This window comes from Orcinus orca, chromosome 1 (genome assembly GCF_937001465.1).
Source record: "Orcinus orca chromosome 1, mOrcOrc1.1, whole genome shotgun sequence".
In the NCBI taxonomy this organism is placed as follows: Eukaryota; Metazoa; Chordata; class Mammalia; order Artiodactyla; family Delphinidae; genus Orcinus; species Orcinus orca.
In genome coordinates, this window is record NC_064559.1 from 192,682,588 (window position 1) to 192,704,684 (window position 22,097).

At 45.8% G+C, this 22,097-nt stretch overlaps 2 protein-coding genes across 5 annotated transcripts in view; one reads left to right on the forward strand and one right to left on the reverse strand.

Annotated features, from left to right (window-relative positions):
• AUNIP (aurora kinase A and ninein interacting protein) overlaps nucleotides 1–7,952 on the forward strand; it is a 36,903-nt gene extending 28,951 nt beyond the window's left edge. Inside the window, exons 2-3 of the mRNA XM_033422529.2 lie at nucleotides 5,199–5,340; nucleotides 6,885–7,952. Coding sequence (XP_033278420.1) covers nucleotides 5,199–5,340; nucleotides 6,885–7,735 — 993 coding nt within the window. The 3' untranslated portion in view covers nucleotides 7,736–7,952. The remainder of the gene's footprint in view (nucleotides 1–5,198; nucleotides 5,341–6,884) is intronic.
• A 936-nt stretch (nucleotides 7,953–8,888) lies between these two features.
• MTFR1L (mitochondrial fission regulator 1 like) lies at nucleotides 8,889–20,977 on the reverse strand. 4 transcript variants are annotated; one of them, XM_049695676.1, is made up of 7 exons: nucleotides 20,829–20,977; nucleotides 17,383–17,524; nucleotides 16,855–16,959; nucleotides 13,931–14,040; nucleotides 13,496–13,707; nucleotides 11,961–12,282; nucleotides 8,889–9,902 (listed from the first exon to the last, which is right to left on the reverse strand). In XM_049695676.1, exons 2-7 carry the CDS (start codon nucleotides 17,404–17,406, stop codon nucleotides 9,797–9,799), a joined length of 879 nt encoding a protein of 292 aa, XP_049551633.1. In that variant the 5' UTR covers nucleotides 17,407–17,524; nucleotides 20,829–20,977; the 3' UTR covers nucleotides 8,889–9,796. The 4 variants fall into 4 exon arrangements, with proteins under 4 accessions (XP_049551633.1, XP_033278421.1, XP_012387292.1 ...); XM_033422530.2 differs by lacking the exon at nucleotides 20,829–20,977 and adding an exon at nucleotides 20,370–20,509; XM_012531838.3 differs by lacking the exon at nucleotides 20,829–20,977 and adding an exon at nucleotides 20,342–20,442.
• Between the last annotated feature and the right edge of the window lie 1,120 nt (nucleotides 20,978–22,097).

A 22,097-nucleotide genomic window follows, 5' to 3' on the forward strand; every position in this document is an offset into this window, starting at 1 on the left:
TTTCTCACCTTTTAAAGGACCTTTGCATCTTCCCTTCAGTTCTGTTTACATTTAGGAACCAGAAATTGGTACCTGAGTAAGTAGAGGATGATTATAGAGAAAAAAGTTAAAATATAATAGTGATTGGAAATTGGGAGAAACAGTATAGGCTGATTTGTGTGTATGTGTGTGTGTGTGTATGTGTGTGTATGTGTATCGTAGAGGCAGAAAAAATTTCCCTTGTTCCCTTCTGGGTTCTTTGGCTTGTCTAATAATTAAGTTGATATAAGACAGATTAACAAAAGAAAAATCAAACAAAAGTTTAATAACGTATATCTCCTGCATAGATGAGAGAGACGCAGGAAAACCTAACTCTCAGAAATGGCTAAAGCTATCACCTTAAACACCATTTTCAGCTAAAGACAAAAGAAGATGTTGGGGGTAGAGAGTCAGTTATGAGAGGTTACCAGGAAAAACACAGTGAACGAGGGTAAGGTTGTTACGCAGATGTAAGTTGTTGCCTTCTCCATTGATGAGAATTTCAAGAGATTTAGAGTCATCCTCTTCCTGGTACAGAGAGGAAGACAGCCTTACAAATGGAGATTTCCCTTAATATAAATGTCTCTTACAAAAGGGTAACTTATACTCAGAGCTTTTCCTATGTCTGCTTTTTCTTAAAAATAATCAGCCTAAAATAATCCTTATGCCAAGGAGGCATATTTTGGGGTGACAAATTCTGCTCTGCTTCAGTATATCTCTATCTCTATCTGTATCTATATCTATATCATCTGTGTTACACACACACACACACACACACACACACACACACACACACACACACACAATGCTTCTATTCACAAAGTTGACATCTAGGCTGATTCGCAGAGTTGTCCCAGAGTGGGGATGCCCCCTCCATTGTGTTTCAGTTGAGGCACCTACTTTCCCATTTAAGTGAGCCCAGTGCTCTTCTTTCTTTCATGGGACTGTCATCTCTACTGAGAGGGTCACATGTGGCCATTCCTATTTTGGAAGTAGTTAAAGCAGGATGTTTAAACAGATTTTCAATAAATAGTCTTTATTAGGGCAAAACTGATGATAAATGTACTAAACATTGTACTACAATGAACTCTGACATACATGGCATCCTTTAAGTGAGAAAAATCTCATTAGCAAGAAGCACCTTTGTATGAGACTTAGTGTTGCTCATGGGTGTAGACATATCAGGTCTCTAGTTTAGGAGTTGTGATACTTAGAAGAAATTGCTTTTCTCTTATCATTGCTGAATTTTCATTAGGTTTAGATGAAAAAACAGTGCCAGGTCGTTCTAGAGAAGATTCTTGCAATAATTTTCTATTGTTAGATTACTTTGGGAGGAAAATCTTCACAGTTTTCAGTGGGTGTACCTTGAGCCTGTGCTCTGCAACGGGAGAGGCCACGGCGGTGAGGGGCCCGCCTGCCGCAAAAAAAAAAAAAAAAAAGTAGAGCTTTAAGACAAACTTGCAGATAGAATGAGGGCTCTACAGAATTTAAATGCTATGGGGGCATGAAAACATTTTCTAATAGTAAGAGAGGTGATGTATATGATCCCAGATTTGCTTTGCTACTAGAGTTGTGAGTATAAGAAAGGATCACTTTTGGGGTAATCCTTGCCCCCCCCCACCCCAAAGCATCATTCTCTGTAGGAACACGTCATAGGGGATCCTTGTAATATAGCAAGAGTAGCAGGAGCTCCATAGTTGGAGGAAGTCAGTTTTTCCTTCTACCACTATGAAAGAAGAAAACGACTGGGCCATGAATGTGATATACCAAAGGATTAGAGATTCTTTAGTTTTGGAGGGAATGTGCCTCTTGAAGTTAGGTTCTTCAGGGCATTCTTGTAGGGTAAAAATTGTCAATATGCAGGCTGTGGCTTACCATGGGGTTTGGTCCTGTAGGAAACCGATGCCTATTAGATAGGCCTTCTTATACTATGTAATGTACATACAGGGGCTGCCTTTATTTTGAGGTAGGGATAATCAGCTGAAGGGCTTTGTACCTGGGCCCTCCTCAGTTCCAGATTACCTCCTCTCACTCACAGTCTTAACATTCTACTGAGATAAATGTAAATACTTGAAGCCATGGATTTTCTGAGAGGTCTATATCTGGGGCAGTATTACTCCTGACATCGCTCTGACCCAAGGATGGAGTCTAATCCTGATAAGTATGGCCAATTTGGTAAAAAGCTTATTCCCAGACGTTTTGCTAATTGAAGTCTTAACTGTTTTCCGATAATCTGTAGTTTTCTATAAGTTGTCGTTATAGGATTTAGCATACATGTAGTAATTTAAATAACTATTACTAGTTTGTCTGTTTTCCCCCTTAAGCTGTAAGCTTTATCAGGGCAGAAACACTTGTTTTGTTCATTACTGTTTCCTAGTACCTAGCCTGTAGATACTTGTTGGCATACTAACTCACATTATTTCACATATCTAGGATGTGTCTCCCATACAATTTAAAGAGCCATGTGCCTGCTTGGGTTTTCTCATAGCATGGGGGCCTGGTTCCAAGAGTGAGCATCTCAAGAAAGCAAGGCAGAGAAGTGCATGGCATTTTTATGACCCAGTCTTGGAAATCATGTAGTGTTGCTTCTATCATACTTTATTGGTCAGGCAGTCACAAAGTTCTTCACCAGTTCAAGGTAAGGGAATATGACTCACCACTTGATGGGAAGAGTAGCAAGGGCAAATTATAAGAAAAGCATGTGAAATGGGAGATCTTGTATTGGTCTTTGAATTGCCTTTGAATTGGTCTTTGAAAAAGACAATCACAGTTGTTTGTAGTTTTCATCAAATTTGGAAAAATTTGGGCCATTATTTCTTTAAGTATATTTTCTGCCCACTTTCACCTTGTTTTTTGGAATTCTCATTATATGTATGCTTGATACCCCACAGACCATTAAGAATTTATTTTCAGTTTGTTTCTCTCTCTGCTTCATTTTGGATAGTTTGTATTGCTGTGACTTCAGGTCCACTGTTATTTTTTTCCTGTAGTCTCTAATCTGTTGTTAAGCCCATCTAGTGAATTTTTTGTATGTTCTTTTTCTCAGTATTTTCACGTTTTCCTTTAAATCCTTGAGCATATTTATTGTAAAGTTTGTCTGCTAATTCTGTCATCCCTGATATTTCTGTTTCCATTTAACCGATCCCCCACGCCACCCCCCAGCCCCCATTATGGATTGTTTTCCTGCTGTTTCACATATCTAGCAATTTTTTGTTGTGTGCTACATTGCTGGGTATCTGGATTTTACTGTCTTTAAAGAATGCTGAAATTTGTTTTGGCAGGTAGTTACTTGCTAATCAAGCTTGCTTTTAAGCTTTGTTAGGACAGGTTTGGAAGTTTTTGCTCTGCAGCTAGTTTAGCTCTACTGTTAAGGGGTGATCCTTCTGCTAATTCTGCTGAATGCCACTGGTATTAAAAAGGTCTTTCCACTTTGCCTAGTGGGAACTCTCCCAGCCCTGTGTGAGCTCTGGGAGTTGTTCATCTTGCAGTTCCTGGCATTTCTTTGTCTGGCCTCACGGGGTTTCACCTAACACACTTGTAGGTTAGTATTCAGTAATGGACTGAAGGGATCTCTATGTAGATTTCTGGATGTATTTCTCTGCACTGCAAATCCCAGCCACCTTATCTTCCGCAAATTCCAATCCCAGTCTACTCAGTTTATCAAGACTGCAATGCTTTGCCTGAGTACTCTCTGTATACATTGCATTCTGACAAGTGCTTCCAAGCAGAAAGCTAGGGTGTCCCAGGGTTCACCTCATTTGTTTTCCTGCTCTTGGGGATCACAGTTCTGCACTGCCTGTTATCCATTGTCTAAAATCAGTTGTTTCATGTATTTTATCCAGTTTTGTATGGTGGAAGAGAATGTTCCACACCAGTACTCCAAGTCAAAGTATGAATTTTACGTCCAGAATTTCTTCCATCTTTTAACCACTTAAAGTACATTTTAGTTTCCAAATGTAAAAATGAAATGAAGTCAACTTTGGGCTAGAATTAATAATTTAGGTTCAAGTTTCAGGCCTACTTCCAACTTGGTACATGGATATTGGCAAATCTCATTTCTTCTGTGGCTTTCACAGCCAAATTGAATTGAATATAATCCTATTCTCCCTACTTCTCAAGCATTCCATAACAAGCAAATGGAAACAAAACCAAATTACATTAAATAAGGATAAGGTATAAAAGTTGACACATTCCAAACCTTTCTGGCCCATCTTCCAGTTCATACTCGAAGTATAAAGGGCGGGGAGATGAAAATGTAGTAAGACTGTTGCTGTTTCATTGCTCCTCCTCTGAATAATAGCCAACTATTATTAAATGCTGTATATGTGCCAGAACTTTGTAAGCCTTTTATGTGAATTAACTCACCAAATCCTTGTAACTGCCCTATGGGCTTGGTACTATTATTGTCCCCATTTCACACATGAGAATGAGACAGAGATCAGACAACTTCTAGAGGGTCATGCAGCTAGTAATTGGCAGTGGCAGAATTGGTACTGGTTTGAACAGAAGCTGTGTGACTCAGGAGCCGTGCTGTTAACCACTGTGTGACTATTTGAAAACTATTAAAAATGTATCAACTGCTACTGATGTAGAATCATTAATTATCTATTATTAAAAAAAGTTATTTACTTATTTATGTATTTGGCTGCACCAGGTCTTAGTTGCATGCGGGATCTTCGTTGCTGTGTGCACAATCTTCAGTTGTGGCACGCGGGATCTTTTTTTTTAGTTGCAGCATGCAGGATCTAGTTCCCTGACCAGGGATCAAACCCGGGCTCCCTGCATTGGGCACACAGAGTCTTAACTACTGGACTGCCACAGAGGTCCCTAGTTTCATTAATTATCTTTAAATATAAAGGAGAGAATAATATCACCTGTGGAATCCCTTCCTGTTTGTTTAGTCAGCCTGCCTGATTTCCATGGGGAAGCAGAAAGAATGGGCTATGGTTGGAATATGTGATTCTTGAGGAAAAACAAACACTATCAGTTGGCAGAAGTTGGTGGAAGGCGATGTACAGCAAAGACTAGAGGATATGAGTCGAATCCAAGAGGTCTAGTGTGTTTCCAAGAGGGTAACTGGTGTTTACTGAATCCTGTCTGGCAGCTGTTTTTTTTTTTTTTTTTTGGCAGCTGTTTTGATATTAATAGGTTTCTCTTATTCTTTTTCTCCCCCTTCTCAGACACATTTAATCAAGTCAAGTACCAAAATGCTAACACTCTTTCCTGGAGAGAGAAAGGCTAACATTTCTTTTACTCAAAGAAGTTGTCCACCTGCAGGCACCCGGCAGACCAGCATTGCTTCCTTCTTCACCTTGCAGCCAGGTATGGTGACTGGACTGGAAACAACCAGGGACCAAAAGGGAGTGCATTCATTTTTCCATGCTGGAATATCTACGAGAAGTGGTGCCATTAGTGCATTGTGTTGAACTTAGCTGACCTATTAGATGTTTTAAAACACAAGAAAGCATCGTCTTTTGGAAAGCAATATATACATACTTTTACAAACATACTTTTCTGGTTCTGTTTATCTCAGTCTAAACAGAACCAGAAAAATATTGGTATTCCCTGACAGAGCAGTGAGGAAAGGCATACTTGGGAGTTGGGGGTGCAGAGGGGAGCTGATGTGCCATTAGTAAGATATACGTCTTGGATTGGCCACAATTAGCAGTCTGTATAAGATTAATTGATAATTGATATGTCTATATGAAGCTTCTCAAATTAATCAAAATTCAAAAGAGCTTTTTTCTTAGAAAGCTTGGCATAAAGTTGGCTTGTGTTTCATCATCCTTTGGCAGTTCTTTGTTTGCATGTTCCTCTTCAGGGGACCAGCTGCCTCAGACCAGGCTGGGGCTTACAGAGCAGGGTTCTTGCCAGTTGAAGGGTGCTGGGAAGAGAGCTCTAACTCTTGGTGCCGTTCCCAGGATTGCTTTGCATAAACCTTCAAAATGCCTTCTCCCTACCACAAACAAAAACTTAAACTCTTTTGCTTTAAGTAACAAGGGCAGATTTTTCTCAAAACCACTTTCCATTTCAAAATTCTGATATTTTCTATATAGTCTGTATTGAAGTCTTAGGCCAGTTGAGAACGCTTTTACAAAACAATTTCTGTACTATATTTCTTGGAAAGGAAAGAAGAAATCAGTCATTCAGCCTTGTTTGTAATTAGATCTTAGCATAATTTGGTGGGGGGGGAGTAGGAATTCCACGTCATCTATTTTTAAGGCAGACAGGATCCATTCCACACCTGATAAAGTAGACAGGCTGGACAGTAATAGTTTTTTTAATTGTCCTTTCTACTGATGGACTTAGCATCTAATTGTGTCTTTACTCCCTTTCCCATGAAATTTTTGGGGAGCAGGAGACCCATATTCTTTCTCACTGTCACCAGAAGGTTTCTCAGCGTTGGCTGGTCAATGTGATCTTTGAGACTTTACAAAAATGGTGTATATTGAACATGTTTCTCAAAGGATAATATCCAAGGGTGATATTTGGCCAGGATCACTATTTAGCAGAAACTATGTTAAATAAAAAACAAAAGCAAAACTGATGTGGCCTATGTTAAACAAACCCCACTCAATTGGAAAAGTAGGCTGTGGTCTGACTGTATAACATGTTTGACTTTTATTAGGTAGGTCATGGGAAGCATCTATATATTTGAGTAGGGGAATATAAGAGCTGTGTTTTAGATCATTCAGGAAAGAAAAGAGATTGAAAGCAGGAAGATCGGCTACAAAGATCTGTGAAGAGTCCTAAGACCCCTGCACTAGTAGTTATGGTAGCTGATACTGATTTCAGAAAAAGCCACCTAAATCCTACTCAGGTGGAGTTTTCCTGCAGAATAATATTTGTTCGTCTTGTTTTACTAGGAAAGACAAATGGTGGTGACCAGAGGAGTGTTTCGTCTCATATAGAAAGTCAGACCAACAAAGAGTCTAAGGAAGATGCAACCCAGCTAGACCATCTGATCCAGGGCTTGGGGGATGATTGCATGGCACCCCCTTTAGCCACTTCAACCCCTGCAGACATCCAGGAAGCTAGACTTTCTCCTCAGTCCTTCCAGGCTTCTTACCACCATGGAATAGGAAGCCCATGCGTGACTGTGCTGTCTTTGTTCCAGCCTGATACCTTTGTCTGTGCTGGAGAGAGTAAAGCATCACTGGCCTGTTCCTTCACCCAAGACCTGGAGAGTTCTTGCTTACTGGACCAAAAGGAAGAAGAGGATTCTTCCTGGAAAAGGGAATGGCCTTATGGATCTAAGAAAAAGAACTATCAGAATGTGGAGAGACACAGTAAAACACCTGGGCACAAGGGCCATCAGCTCTTGGATAAGACTAACTTGGAAAAGGTGTCTGCCAAAAGAAACAGGCAGGCCCCCATCCTCCTTCAAACATACCAGCATTCCTGGAGTGGAGCAAACAAAGAAGCAGTGAAACAAAGCCCTTGTCCTATTCCTGTGTTTTCCTGGGACAGCGAAAAGAATGACAAGGACTCCTGGAGTCAGCTTTTCACCCAGGATTCTCAGGGCCAGAGGGTCATTGCCCACAACTCTAGAGCTCCTTTCCGAGATGTAACCAATGACCAAAATCAGGGCTTAGGACAGCTTCCTAACAGCCCTTGGGCTCAGTGCCAGGATAGGACCACTCAGTTAAATCTGCAGACTGATTTGCTCTTTACCCAGGACTCTGAAGGTAATCAAGTTATCAGGCACCAAGTCTAAATGTCTTTGTGAGGGTTTGGTTCCAAAAGTACCTTGAAATGACATATAAGAAAGTATCTTCAGGGGGTGAGTATATTGGAGTAGGGGAATGTAAGATCTTTGTTTTAGAAAGGTCATTCAGGAGAATGATCTTGGGTGGGAGGGAGGCATGGGATGATGCTGTTACTATTGAGCATTTTCTTTGTGTAAATAAAGCAGGTGGCCGCTTGTTGAGACAGTATGATTGGCATCATGCCCCTCCCTGAGGAGGAGGTGGCTGGTATATTCCCTGCATGAGTCTATGGTGAACACTGAGGAGGCAGGGCAGGTGCTCATCTCTCCACTGAAGAGCCTGCTACTCAGCCTGCACAGAGCCACCTCTTTGCCCTTTCAGATGCCTGACTGGGATACTGCTTTTTATGGATGTGTGGTCTTTCTTTTAATCTCTGGCTGTAATCTTACCCATGTGACCTAAGCTGTGACCATTATTCTTGACACTTTTTTGAGTGATTGATAAGGCAAATCTCCTAGACCCAGGTGTACAGGGGCAGGGAGGATAGAGAGAGAGGTAGATGATTAGGTAGTTTTGTTATTTTATTTTGGTGGTAACTTTACAGCATTTTAAAGTTATATACTATATGTTTAAACATCTCCCTAAAAAAAGGCTGACCTATATAACGATCTAAATGGGACTATATCATTCTTCTACTACAAGGTGGGAGAGAACTCCCATTGTAAAACTATGAATCCAAATAAATGTTTACAAAGCTGGCTCTGCTGGTAATTAAAACTTACCAATTTTATTTTTGAAAACGCAACTCTGCTGTCATTGCCATGGGTCTGAACACGTCTAATTTGACTTGTGTCCTACTCAAGACATCCACTAGGTGGCAGTTTCCCATGTTGCAGGTGTGGTACCTAAGAGGCTTAAAAATAAGCCTCTGGGGGGCAAGCTTGCAAGTTATAAGACGGGACCGGCTTTGAAAGGTTAGGGCAAAATCTCTCTGTAAAGAAAGAGATAAGAAGCTCCCTAGGGAAGCCTTCTCTTCTAAAGGCAAGGGGAAGCCAGGAACCTGTTTAAAGAAGTTCATATACCTTAAAATTAATAGAAATTCTATATCTGTGGGAGATACTGGGTGATCACGACTCAGAGATGGACACAGCAAATGCAATATCTCTCCAAATCCTTCCTTTAATGTCAGGTAGTGCTTCAACCCAAACACACACAGGATACATACTGTAGAGAAAAGGGACCTGAGGGCATCTGAGTCATGCATGGTGTGGTAGGTACAAACCTTGGCCCAATGCAAAGGAGCAGTCAAGGGCCTGGAAGAAGGATGGTACTCTCTTTCCTATCTCCATTTCTCTTTCCTACTGGACTTACACTAAAGTCCATGGAAGAGAAAGAGCTTTCAATTAGTGGAACCAATGAGGGCCCAGGGCCTTGGAGGGTAGATTTGGTTGTACAGTATTACAAAATATATTTAAGAAAAAACAGCCCAGGCCTCCCAGTAGCCCAAGTGTCAGCTGGTCCAGTGGCTCGACCTCTACATGTAGGTGTTGGACAGAGAAGGGGGAGAGAGTGATTGCTGGGCACTGGTGTCAGTTCATGATGGAGCAGCATAAGATTTTCCCTGCCCTGTGAACATGTACATAAACATAGCCCCCTCCCCTCAGCCCTGCTCTGCTGCAAGGAACTGGCTGAGAGTAAGTGACAGCTGGGCACAAAGTGTTCAGTGAGACCAGTTATGGGGTCTAGTGCAGTGAAGTCAGTCATTCATTTAGGACCTATTTTCACACAGGGGCAAGGAAAAACCAGAAACTTCTATCTCACCCTTTAAACTGGGACATTCCAACCTACACAATTACCTGTAACGTGTCTCAGCTCAAAACAGGCAGCTTCTGCTAAGGTTTGAAGTACAGAAAACATATAATGCAGCTCTTCTCTTAGTCCAAGCTCTAGCTTTTGGCCAGACTGTTGCAGAAGATTTCTAATTGAGAGGCAGAAACATCTGCAGTGAGGAAGGCAGCTATTGAAAGAATTCCAGGAGCATGAGACTGAGTTTGCAGAGCTGAGTGCCATCAGTTTCCTTTTCTACTGATATCTTCTTCCTTCAGCGCAAACTTCCTCCTTAGGACCTCAGAGATAAGGAGGGCTGGGTCTTCCTCCTTCAATAAACTCCGGTTCCTAGAGACACAATAATAGCTTGTATTTATTGAGTACTTACTCTGCCCTGGGCAGTGTTTTGTGTGTTGGAATACAATCTCATTTAATCCTCACAACACTCTTATGAGGTAGGAGCTACTACAATCCTTTTACAGATGAGGAAACTGAAGCACATTGAGGTTATGAATTTACCCAAAGTCATTAGTCACTCAGTAAGTGGTGAATCCACAGTTCAAAACCAAGCTTGCTGGTTACAAATCTCATCTCTTAACTAGACATGGCTTTGCTGTTTCCTAAAATGGCTACAAAATGTGGGCAAACCTGTTGGTATTGGCCTGTGGTGGCTAAGCTTCTGCTCCCACCTTCTGGCCCTGTCTTTTCTTAGTAGCATTTCCCCAGGTCAGCAGGGGAAATGACTGATGACTCTTGGCTTTTCTGACATTTATTCGTTCTGAGGAAAAGGTGTGCTGAGGATTTACTATTACCTCGTCTCCCTGTTAGGGAAACTGAGAGGTTTTTTATAAGCAATCCAGAATTTATAGTAAAATGTTCACATCATAAGGGACCCGTGGGAACAAAACCAGTTTCAGATTAGGGTAGGTTCAAATTACCTGATAACATCAGGTATTTTCCTGGAAAATAGTTGCTTGAAATTCTAGTGAACTCTTACATACATACATCCTCATGAAAGCATTTTATTGGTCATTATGCTAGATGTAAAGGCCAAGATTGATTATTAAACCTTGAAAACAAAAAGAGGAACTGCCTTCAGTCTGTCACATTTCTGAACCCTGAAGATGGCGCTACTTTCCCGTTCTTAGTCATCAAGCCAGCTCCTTAGTCATCAACCCCCAGCTCCTTCTATCAACAAAGGAGGAAAGGGCCCAGGACACAAGTGAGAGGAAGGGCTTGGCAGTAGGGGGTCACAGATCTAATATGGTACAAGAGGCAGGTATAAGAAAGTTGGAGAGTCCAATCTATAAAACATTGACCAGAAGAAAAAGGCTCAGTGTGGCCCCAAGGCAGCAGCAGCAGCTGAATTTGGGAATGCAGGAGACCAAAGAACTGCGGGTCCGTATGGCCAGAGAAGGAAGGTAAAAGTAACTTTCCTACAGAATCGACTACCAGGACCCTTGTCTAGTTTTCAGAAGAAAATGGGGCCACAAAAGGATCCTTGTGCGAGGTGAGTCACTGTTCCTTTAAGAGGAACTTCGTCAGCTCAGGAGACAGCCCTCACCTCCCCACCCCCCAAAACAGCTTTTTAACTGCATTAACAAATACAGCTGCACATCTGGCCTCTGGATTTTGAGGTCTGGATGTCAAATATTTCAATGCCCAGGAACCTGCATTTGAATAAGCTCTTCTGGTATGTGCTGTGCGGTAGGGAAACACTGCAAGGTGGTGACTCCCTCAGGCTGGAGCTCTAGGGCTTCTCTGCTAGATGAGTTTCTCATGGTAGGTATTTCCCACATCCCCTTACACTGACATCAGAAACACCTAGAGCTCTACTCCTTGGGGGTTCTGCTTTGTTAAGTTTAAGGTGTATTTTTTTAAATAAATCTGAGCAATTCTGATAGGCAGCCAGGTTTAGGAACTACCTAGGAGTCTCAAAAACCTTGTTCATAAATCTCTGAATTTGCAGGGCTGGTTTGAATAATGGACCACTGTGTTTAAAGGAAATGTTCCTTTCACCAAATAAGTCTACTTTTTTGAGATACTAAAATAACTATTACGCAATTATGTTTTGAAGGGTGGGGCATGGGGACACTTCACTAGCAGTATGAAAACTGAAGTGGTGAAGCCCCTCTGGGGGACAGAAGCTGGATTAGATGAGCCTTCTTGTAAAATCCCTATTAGTCTAACAACATTTGGTTGGGTTAGGTCACCCCAACCAAATGTAGTGTTGCTCTTTCCTCAAACTGGGGACCCAGGCACTAGCAAGCAGGCAGCAAGCTTTGTGAATGAAATAACACATGACTACTATTGAGGACTTACTATGTAAGTACTTTCTATTAGATAATTGGCCACAGGCAACTTAAACAATAAACAGATCATCACAGCTCCTTATAATACACTTACAGATCTTGGCTCTGCTTCACCCGGTGAAAGTCCTTTAGGATACCCATCATATCTGCAAAGCTGCTGGCCTTGGACAGAGAGACGCAGTCATCTTCTTCAGACGAGCTGCAGGTAGCCTTGTGTTCTGGTTTGCAACATTCAGGGCTGGCAGAACAAAGCAGGGGGACTGATGGAAGCTCAGGGACCTCTACCTCGGTCTCCTCGGTGATGTCACTAATGACAAAGGAAGTTGTAGAGTGGAATGAGGATCCAAAACAAGGTAAGGGAGAAGAGACATTTGAACTTCCTGGAGATAAGAAATCTGGCGTTAATGAAGCCGAAGCTGAAAGAGAAAACAATAGGCATGGATGGACATTGGGGCTAAAATACAGCAGTTACATCTCCCTGCAAGCACTGCCTACCAAACATTCATTTCCTACGCTGACACCATGACATCCTGGGTTCCTCTACTACCTTCCCCTCTCAGGATCTCAAGAAGATGTAGCAGTACTGGGCTCTTCCAGTGTTCCAGGAGGGCAGAAGAAAACCACCCCATAAGGGCCTTGCTTCCTAAAAGCTCCCATTCTGCAGTGGGCTGTGGAGTGACAGCACTCTTTAGACTGAAGCAACAGTGCAGAACCAAGGCCTGAATTTGTCCTTTTCTCTAATTAGGCCAGTGCTTCTGACTGTGCTCCTTTGAATCCAGCTATCTGTGACTGAAAGAATTGTTCTGAAGCAAAAAACCAGAGTGGTGATGGTCCTCCTAGTGCCCAGATTTTAATGGATAGAATTTCCTCAATTTCTAAGTTTCTAGGGAACATTCTAGGGACAAAAAAGTAGCCAACAAATATAAATGGAAAATTCAGGTCCATTTCCTCTATAAAACTGCCATATGAGGGAATTAAATACATGAAGATTTCAAAGAGAACACCGTGATTTTTATGTGTTCTACCAACTGACAAGGTTTGGGAGCTATGACTACGAGTCAGTGAGGAGCAAAACTGAGAATGGGAGGAATATGAGGGTTAAACACTGAGCACCTTGGGAGAGATCCACCTGTTAGTATTTCCTGCATCTGGTCACCCCATTCATTTCCAGTGGTTCTGCCTTAACTGCAGACAGAAAGGTGGAGGAATGGGTGGAGGGTCTCTGCTGGAAAAGGCAAGGAAAGGGGAGATAGGTGCTTACAAAGAGGAATGTCTCTTAGTTGTAGGGAATGCTTATTTCTCATATTGAAAAGGAAAGCCATGAGCGCTCATGGAAGACATGATCTTAAAGACACTTGGAAGAGAGTGTTGGTTTTTGTGGCCAAGGCGGGGAATCTGCCTGGGGCCCCAGGTTAAGTGAAGATTTTGTTCCTAACCCAACCAGTCAGCCCCAAAATGGCTGACGGAAACCATCCAAAGATTGTAACAGGCTAGCCAGGCCTCATGGCAACCTCAGAGCCCTAGGCCCAAACACCCCGAACCAAGGACCATCCTTATCCCTATCCTGTCCAAAAGCTAAGCAAAAAGGAACAGCCTGCTATATCCTGGTCCTAGCTCAGGGGCTCTTACCTGCATCAGCTGCCACTATTTTAGCAATCTGGCTGCGCAGGTGGCTCAGCTCCTCCTGCAGCTCTGTGGTGCGGCTGAGGGCTGGCAGGGCTGGCTTCTTCAAGGCCAGGAGCCTCTCCTCCGACCCACGGAGGTTGGGGACTGAGGCATTGCGCTGAATGACGATCAGAGGGCTGGGCTTCCAGGTGTGCCTCAGGGGGCGTGTATCGCTCCTGGACCAGGGAAAGACAGTGTGTCAGAGAGAGCGGGCCACTGCACTGCTTCCAAAATTCCTTCAACCACTCCTACACGAGTAATACAGCCAGGTTCTGCTCCCACTCTGAGCCCACAGCTCTCATTCCTGTTGCCCTCCACCTCTCACTCTTCCTGCTGCCTACCACCTCATCTGGGAAGAAGCTTTTCATTCCCCAGCTGGTAGGCTATTGCCTCTGCTACCTGACCCGGGCATAAGTCTCCTCTTCATCCGCAGCAATCCAGGCGATGTCAGCCAGAGTAGGAACTGGGGGCACATCCCTCAGACAGAGGTCAGAGATGTTGGGCAGGGTCTGTAGGGAAGCAAAATTCATCAACATTTACTGCCTTCATGATGAAACAACTGGAGACTGAGCAAAATACAAAGGAGGAACACCTAATGTGTAGGGAAGTCTTCGTAGAGGAGGTCCCAGTTGGAAATAGCTTGAATAAGAGGCCAGAAGCAAGAGTCTGTGAAATTTCAAGTAATTCAGCATGGCTGGAATTGGATTGGTGGGGTGGGGAGTTGGGAGAGACTGGAAAGTGAATTAGGAGCTTGATTCTAAGATCAATAATGAGCCACTGGAAGATTCTGAGTAAGTAAGGATCAGATTTGAGGTTTTAAAAGATTACTCTGGCTACTGGATGGGAAGGTGCAGAGACCAGTCATGAGCGTGTTGTATCCTCCAAGCAAAGCACGGTGGCCAAGAGCAGGGATGGGACCTGTTTTTATATACAGTGTTTTACTGGAAAAATGGTCATACCCATTTGTTTAAGTATCATCTGTGGTGGCTTTTAAGCTATAACAGCAGAAGTAAGTAGTTGTAATGGAGAGCAGTATGGCTCAGAGCCTAAAATACTGGTTGGCCAAAAAGTTCTTTTTTTTTTTTTAATTTATTTATTTTTTGGCTGTGTTGGGTCTTTGTTGCTTTGCGTGGGCTTTCTCTAGTTGTGGTGAGTGGAGGCTACTCTTCATTGTGGTGCGCGGGTTTCTCATTGTCGTGGCTTCTCTTGTTGCAGAGCACGGGCTCTAGGCGCGCGGGCTTCAGTAGTTGTGCCATGTGGGCTCAGCAGCTGTGGCTCACAGGCTCTAGAGTGCAGGCTCAGTAGTTGTGGCGCACGGGCTTAGTTGCTCCGCAGCATGTGGGACCTTCCAGGGCCAGGGATCGAACCTGTGTCCCCTGCATTAGCAGGCAGATTCTTAACCGCTGTGCCACCAGGGAAGCCCTAGTTCGGTTTTAAGTAAAAAATAAATGACATTTTTCATTTTCACCAAGAACGTTATTGAATGTATTCACTAACCCAATGAACTTTTTGGCCAAACTAATATTTACTCTCTGGCTCTCTGCTGACCCCTGGCTAGAGCAAAGGGGTCTTCAGTGGTACTGGCCAGAGTTACTTTTTAACAGATGCCCACGGCCTAAGAGCGTCTTGCCTTCTGGTTGTGAGAATACAGGTGCAAGGACATGGACAATCTGTTACAGCAACAGGAAATCTCTCCTGGCAAGCTCCTTACAACACCTTTGTAGCTAACTGGGATCTACATGTTAAGGCAACAAACACTGTTAGAAGCAAACTTGATAATCTGACTATTTAGATTTAAATAAAAAAATAATTATACAAAAGGAATCATAATGTAACTCCTTAAATTGCTCCTTCACCCAAATGAACAACTAGGGAACAGAGAGACTGAGTGACACCATGTTAAATGAAAAATTTGGAAGGTTCAATTATGTACTTACTGATTACAACAAAGAAAGAACCATGCATTTAGAAAAAGATTGAAAAGAACTACACTAAAACATTAACAGTTATTGTGCCATGACTGTGTGATTATAGGTAATTTGTTTCCCTTTCTCCTTTTTTACTTTTCATAATTTAATATTTTTATATGGGTAAATTAAAGAATAATAAATCAGCAAGATTCCCTTCAAATATTTAAAGTGATCAATTTACAACAAATCTAGAGATAACTTCTCAAAAATCCACCTATACATGAGTTAAATTCAGATGTTTCTGTTATAGACTGTTTGGTAGGTAGATCAGGAGTTGATAGCTCTGGCTTTTTGATAGGGAACCTGGGTCTCGCAGGAGTGAAGTGATACTCCAGGGTTACAGAGGAAGACTTCCACTGACCCAGGAGCTAATGCTAAGATGGGCCATTTAGGGGAAGCCTCCATCTGCTTTCCTTGATTACCCAGAGTGCTCCTCTGCTATTGGCAATTAAATGAGTTAACATATATATAAAGTACTTAGCACAGAGCCTGGCACATTGTATGGGCTCAGTAAATGTTAGCTAGTATTACTAATACTACTCCTGCTCTGTGGGAGCCCGTGCCCTTGATCATCTCTGCCCAGCAGCGTGCAGGCAAAGGACTGGAGGGGCTACGGCCGAGCGTGGGGGCAACCCTGACAGACTCACACTCCCTAGCTGTCCTTCCCTTTGCTCCTGATGCTTAAGGCAGCTAGGGCCACTTCCTGCCCTACACAGTAACTGGCAATCTGGGTCAAGGGACAACACCCCCGCAACCCACTCCTGACTAATACCAACCCTGACACCAATTCAGAGACTCCAGATCAAGCTCCTACACAGACTTTGCAGCTCAGCCATGTGACATACAAACTCAGCTCCTTCATTTTTGTTTCGCCCTGGGCCCACATCCTTTCAGGCATATATTTCTGTCTCCTTTGTGTAGGCAGAAAGCTGAAGTATCTCTTTTGTGTCCCAGCTCCCCAAATGCACACACCTTAACCATCTATCCTGGAGCTGATGCTTAACCATTAGCTCTCAGAGGGAGGCAGCTGGGACTAATAAAGTTACTTAGCTTTCCACTGCACGAGGGGTCTTACTTGGGCCAGACAAGAATCTGTGCTGCAGAGTGGGTACTAAAGGCCCCCTAGGCACAGAGGTGAGACTGAAATAGCCCAGTAAAGGAATGGTTAGACTTGGCCAGAAGGAAGAGGATGGGGCATAATGGCCTCAGGGAAACACTGAAAATAGGTAGCTAGAAGAAGTGACCAGGAAAGCAACCTGCCTTGGCAACGCCAAGGAGTCTGGGGCACAGAAGCAGCACCAGCCTCCCATACACTCTGAGCCTCTACTCTGTCTGCCCTTCCAGCTCACTTACCTCAAAGGATGCCCGGGGACATGGCTTCAGGGGCAGGTTGGTCCCGATTCTTCTCACTACACTTCGAGCAGCCCCATGCGGCTTGTTTTGCCAGATTGGGATGGTCTAGAGCAGAAAGAGACAGGGACGGCCACAACCTCAGAGAACATCCAACTACTGTCCCCGTCCTCTCCCCTTGTCCCCTTTAGCAGGGGCCAACCTTCACCTTGGCCAGCCACCTAAGGGGACACCTGCTGCTGTCGAGGCACAGTCAATGCTGGGAGGGTCCAGTGAAAGGGTGAGGAATTAGCCGGGTGTAGGGATCAGCCAGGCTGCCCTCCCTTCCCTCTGCACAGAATGATGGAAACACATTGACTCCTTAACTGCCCCAAGATCATAGTTGGTTCTGCCTTGGGGGAGGGGATGGAAGGGAGGACCCTTCAATTCCAGGCCTGGGTTGGGGAAGAATTAACTTGAGAATCTCAGAACTGCAGCAGGTCCAGTGCTTAACCTTCCCCACCACACCCTTGCCCTGGGAATGCCCCTTACCACACTGGCTTCCATTCCCGACATTTCGACTGGCTCCTGCACTTGAAGGACAAGGCAGCCACAGGGCAGCTCTGGAGGCTTGGGGACGCAGGAGGCGTGACGCCTTCATATCAGGCCATCTTAAGGAACCAGACTCCTCTTCCTGTGAAAGACCCCCCACAGGAGACTCAGTGGCCACCACACAAGCCCCACAAAACCAGGCCATGCAGAGCCATGACTAACGCTGAGGCTTCTCTGACATTTCACAGGGGGAGAAAACCAGCCGAAGAGGCTTCCCTCACGCAACAACAAATCCAGACCCTTAAAGGTTCTATTTCAGATTCGCTATACAAGCTTGGCCAACCCTGGGAGCCTTCCTGAGCCCTTAGGTTTCCTGAGGCAAAACTTCTAAAGAATATATACGTATAACTGAATCACTGTGCTGTACACCAGAAACATGACATTGTAAATCAACTATAATAAAAAAAAATTTTTTTTAAGTTGATAAGAAAGAGAAAACAACAAGCAAACTTCTTAAGATTAAACAGAACCCTTTGGAAGTTAAAAAAGCTCATGGGAAAGCCAGAGTTGTAGGTACCATCCAAGCCCAACATTCATTCCTGGGGATAAGATGTAAAAAGGCCAGCATGTGCCACCCAGCCTAGCGCTGCTGGGCCCCCATAAGAGGAAGAGGTAAAACAGACAACAGTACAAAGAACAGCCAACCACCGGTAGCCAAACTGTCTACTGGGCTACAGGGGAAAAGAGCCAAGTGTTCATCCTGGCTCAGCCATCTACTGGCTTAGTAGCCACAGGCAAGTCACAGGAACTTTCTGAATGTTGGTTTCTCCATCTGTAAAAAGATGACAGGAAGAGCTGCCACTCTAAGTTACCTTAAGAGTCAATCAGTGAAACGGGATTTTAAAGTACTTAATGAACTGTTAAAGCAAGACACAGATGGGTGGAGTTGCTGCTGACTGGATTCCTCACAGCTGCCCTTGCATGGTGAGCAGCTGCAGTCAATGAGCTCATTCAGTCCCTTGTTCATCAAACACCAACAATACTCACTCTGTGCCAGGCCCTGTGCTGGGCACTGTAGGGGCTATGGAAGGAGTAAGACACAGCCATGCTCTCAAGGAACTCATAATCTAGACAAGAGATAGGACCTGAATACATAATTCTAGCAGAGACTGAATATCACTGCTTAAGAAAGGCACACCAGGCAGGTGGCCAGGTGAGTTCAGCCCCCGGCCCCAAGGCCACAAGGTGACTTCAGAGGGGGTAAGAAGGGAAGGAAAACAGCAACACCACCACAGGTCTAGGAAAGGAATGTGAAGAGATATGTAAAGAGCAGAGTATGGTAAGGCTGCAAAGGTAGATGGTGGGGCGTGGGGTGCGGTGTTCAAGGGCTGGGAATGTCCTGGGTAAGAAGTCACTGGGGAGCCAAGGGCAGCCTCTGAAGAGGGGCTGGGCTGCGCTGACCGAAGCAGCTCTTTCTGGAAACCTCCCTTGGAGGGTCTCTCTTCTACCGCTAGGAGAGGAGGTATCACTCACTCACTTTACAATACATGAGAAAAAGAAGCTAGAGAGAGGAAGGGACTGGTTTAAGGTCACTCAGTGGTCACGGCAGTAGAAAGTCTGCAGACCCTGCTGCCTCCTGCACGGGCTCCATCTTCTCATCAAATTCAAGCCTTTTATCAAAGTCCTTTTGTGTGCCGGGCTCTTTGCTGAATTTCAGTGGCTGCCACAAGCTCCATACAACACTGTTTCCCTGTGTTTCTCACTTTAGTCACTGCAGCCACTTCCTCTCCAAACTTACCTCCAAACTCAGCTGGGCCTAACCCTCACACGACAGCCAGGGGAATCTCTCTAGAACACAGTGCTAATCATATCCCTGCCATGCTTCAAACCCCCTATGCTTGCTAGAGCCAAGAGGATAACGTCTAGACTCCTCTGCATGGCCAGCAGGCCGTCCCCAATCAGGCCCAACCCATCTTTCTCTGCCCTGTGTACCCAACTCCCCGCAGCCTACAAGGCCTGTCCACTCCGGTCCCTGCACACTTCACAGCCACACCTGCTTTAGCCTTGCCCTCCAGCCACGCTGGCCTTGTCCACACTATTGCCTCTGCTCGAAACACCAGCACCCCCTTCTCCAAGCTCATCCTTAATCATTTCTGGAGCTCAACTCAAGCATCGCCTCCCCTTCTCCGCCCGGCACCCCGCGTTTCCTTCGAGCAGCAGTAACTAGGTAACGGTGTGCTGTGCAGTTTGTCCGAAGGGCGGGGACTTCCCAGGCACAGCCCAGCGCTCGCTCAGTACACAGCAGGCACTCGAGCATTTGTTCAATTAAGACACGGACCAACGAGAACGCCGACTTAGCCTTGAACCCTCCACAAGCGTCTGGCTAGAAGACTCCCCCAGCTCGCTGGCTGCGCCGGCTGGTTCCCACCACCTCTGCGCGCGCACTGCCCCTTCCGACGCTGCTGCCCCAGTGTTTACACGCGGTCCCCCGCCGGAGACGCAGCGCCTCCCGAGCGGGGCCTGGCCGCATCACCCCGGTCCCCGCCGAGGTCGCCGCGCTCAGCGCAGTTCTGCGCCGGGGGAGCCGCCGCGGGGACCTTGCCCGGGACACGCCTCCCCTCCCCCGCAACAGCCCGACCCGACAGGGCCAAGGTCGGCCAAGTTTTCGCCGCAGCTCGGGCGGCCCTTGGACCCACAGGCCCGGGGCCGGGTCCCGGAAGGAGCGAGGAGGCGGCAGAAACGAGAAGCCTCTGGTGCAGCTGGGTAACTCGGGCGAGCAACTGCCCCTGGGGACTCAGTTTCCTCCCTGACATAGTGAGGCGGACGACTCGGGCTCCCGCGAGAACCGGCGCGGGCACAGCAGCCACCGGCACCGCACAGCGCCCGGCACTAGGCCGCGCGACAGCCGGGCCGGAAGGCCGCGCTCCCGCTCCGGGGTGGCGCTCGGACCTAGTCTCACCTCACACTGCTGCTCCGGACTCACTCACCTCACGGCCCCTCCTACCACAGCCGGCCGCCCAGCCTCAACCGCCCTCACTTCCGCTGACCCGCCCCCCGGAAGCGATCCCTAGCAGTTGCGCACCGAGCCGCGGCGGCGCTCGCCCTAGGAAGGCGGGCCCTGCTGGGGGCGGGGCGAGCGAGGGCTCTGCGGGGGAGGGGCGGCGCACTTGCTGATCCCGAGGGAGGAGGCACGCCCACCCGAGGCCGCGCCCCAGCCTGTCAAAGCCCTGGGGAAAAGCTGATTGCGCTTGGAGATCCCCGAGGCCTGCCTGGTCTCATCCGCCGCTGGTCTCGGCCTCCTTGGCGCTCTCCGCGCTTAGTCCCGAAGCGACTTCTGGAAGGGGTCTGAGTTGCTATTCGGCCCCCCAATTGATCGGTGACTGCTGTCCCCACCCCTAGTGCAAACTTCAGAATCCTCCCTCTGGCGTTCAAGGCCCCAGACTTACTGCTTGGTTGCCTCATCTGGCCCTGGTGCCTTCACAGTTCATGCTTCCCAGCCAAGACCCTCTACAGTCTTCTCTGCAGCAAGAATGCGCCTCTTCTCTGACTCCTGCCCTCCAGTGCTTTGTAGCTTTCTTTTATTTTAGCCTTTATGTATCTCTCTCTCTCTCTTTCTCACACACACACACACACACACACACACACACACACAGTGAGTTGGTTGATCAGATGGGTAGATTGATGGGGAAAGACACCAGAGGCATTGCGAAAGAGACCCACATTCCTTCCAGTCTCACTCACCCACTCCCTCTTCGTGCTCAAACCTCCAGGGTCCTGTCTCCACGGCATCCAGGCCTGGGTCACATGCCCTCCTCTGACTTCAGCACGTGGCTGTGCCTGGCTCCCAGGCTGCAGTTTTTCGGGCTCAAAGCTTGCAAGTCCTAGCTGCCAGGGACGGATGGGCTTCATGGCGGGGAGAACCTGTGCAGTCACACAGGCCTCATGCTCAGACTGACTCGTTCTTGCTTTAATGCCCTGTTGTTGACCTCTTGAAATTAACAAAATAGTTTTCTTCAACAGGGCCCTGCATTTTCATTTTGCACTGGATCCTGCAAACTATGTAGCTGGTCCTAGTCAGAGACTGTGTCCACCCTGATCCCCACCATATTTCAAATGATGAAATTTGACTTTCAGGTCCAGCCCTCTTTCCAGGATGACAAATTGTTGCTTTAATCATTGCTTTCCCATCCTGGGCAATGGCAGATCTTGCAAATCCACTCTAGTTGCCTTTCCTTGGTTCTCCCCAAAGATCCCTTTTACCCAACCTGTGAATCCATCCCCCAGCAGCTGTGTTGGCTACTCACAGCTGCCCCATTCGCAGAATGAAAGCCCTAACCTGGTAAGTTACCCTACCCACTAAACCACTGACTGACTGATACAGGGTACAAGAGGCCAGTTCAACTTGGCAGTGTGGTTTGTGCTCTAGAGCCCTGCTCCTGCGATCTGGCCAAGGCTTGGCTTTGAGACTCTACCCCTGCTCAAGGTTCTTCCTTTCCCCCTTCTGCTTCAATCCTTCTTTTACAGGTTTTTCCTGAAGTTCACACCCTCAAAGAAATTTACCTAATGCCTGTCTCAGGCCCTGCTTCTAAGATGATGGGTTTAAATTCAGAATCTTTCTCAACACAGAGCACCAGATTCTAAAAATAGTAAGTTCTTCCTCTAGGTCTATCACAAATTTATTTTAAGCAAATCACTCAAGCCTTCTGGTGACAAAT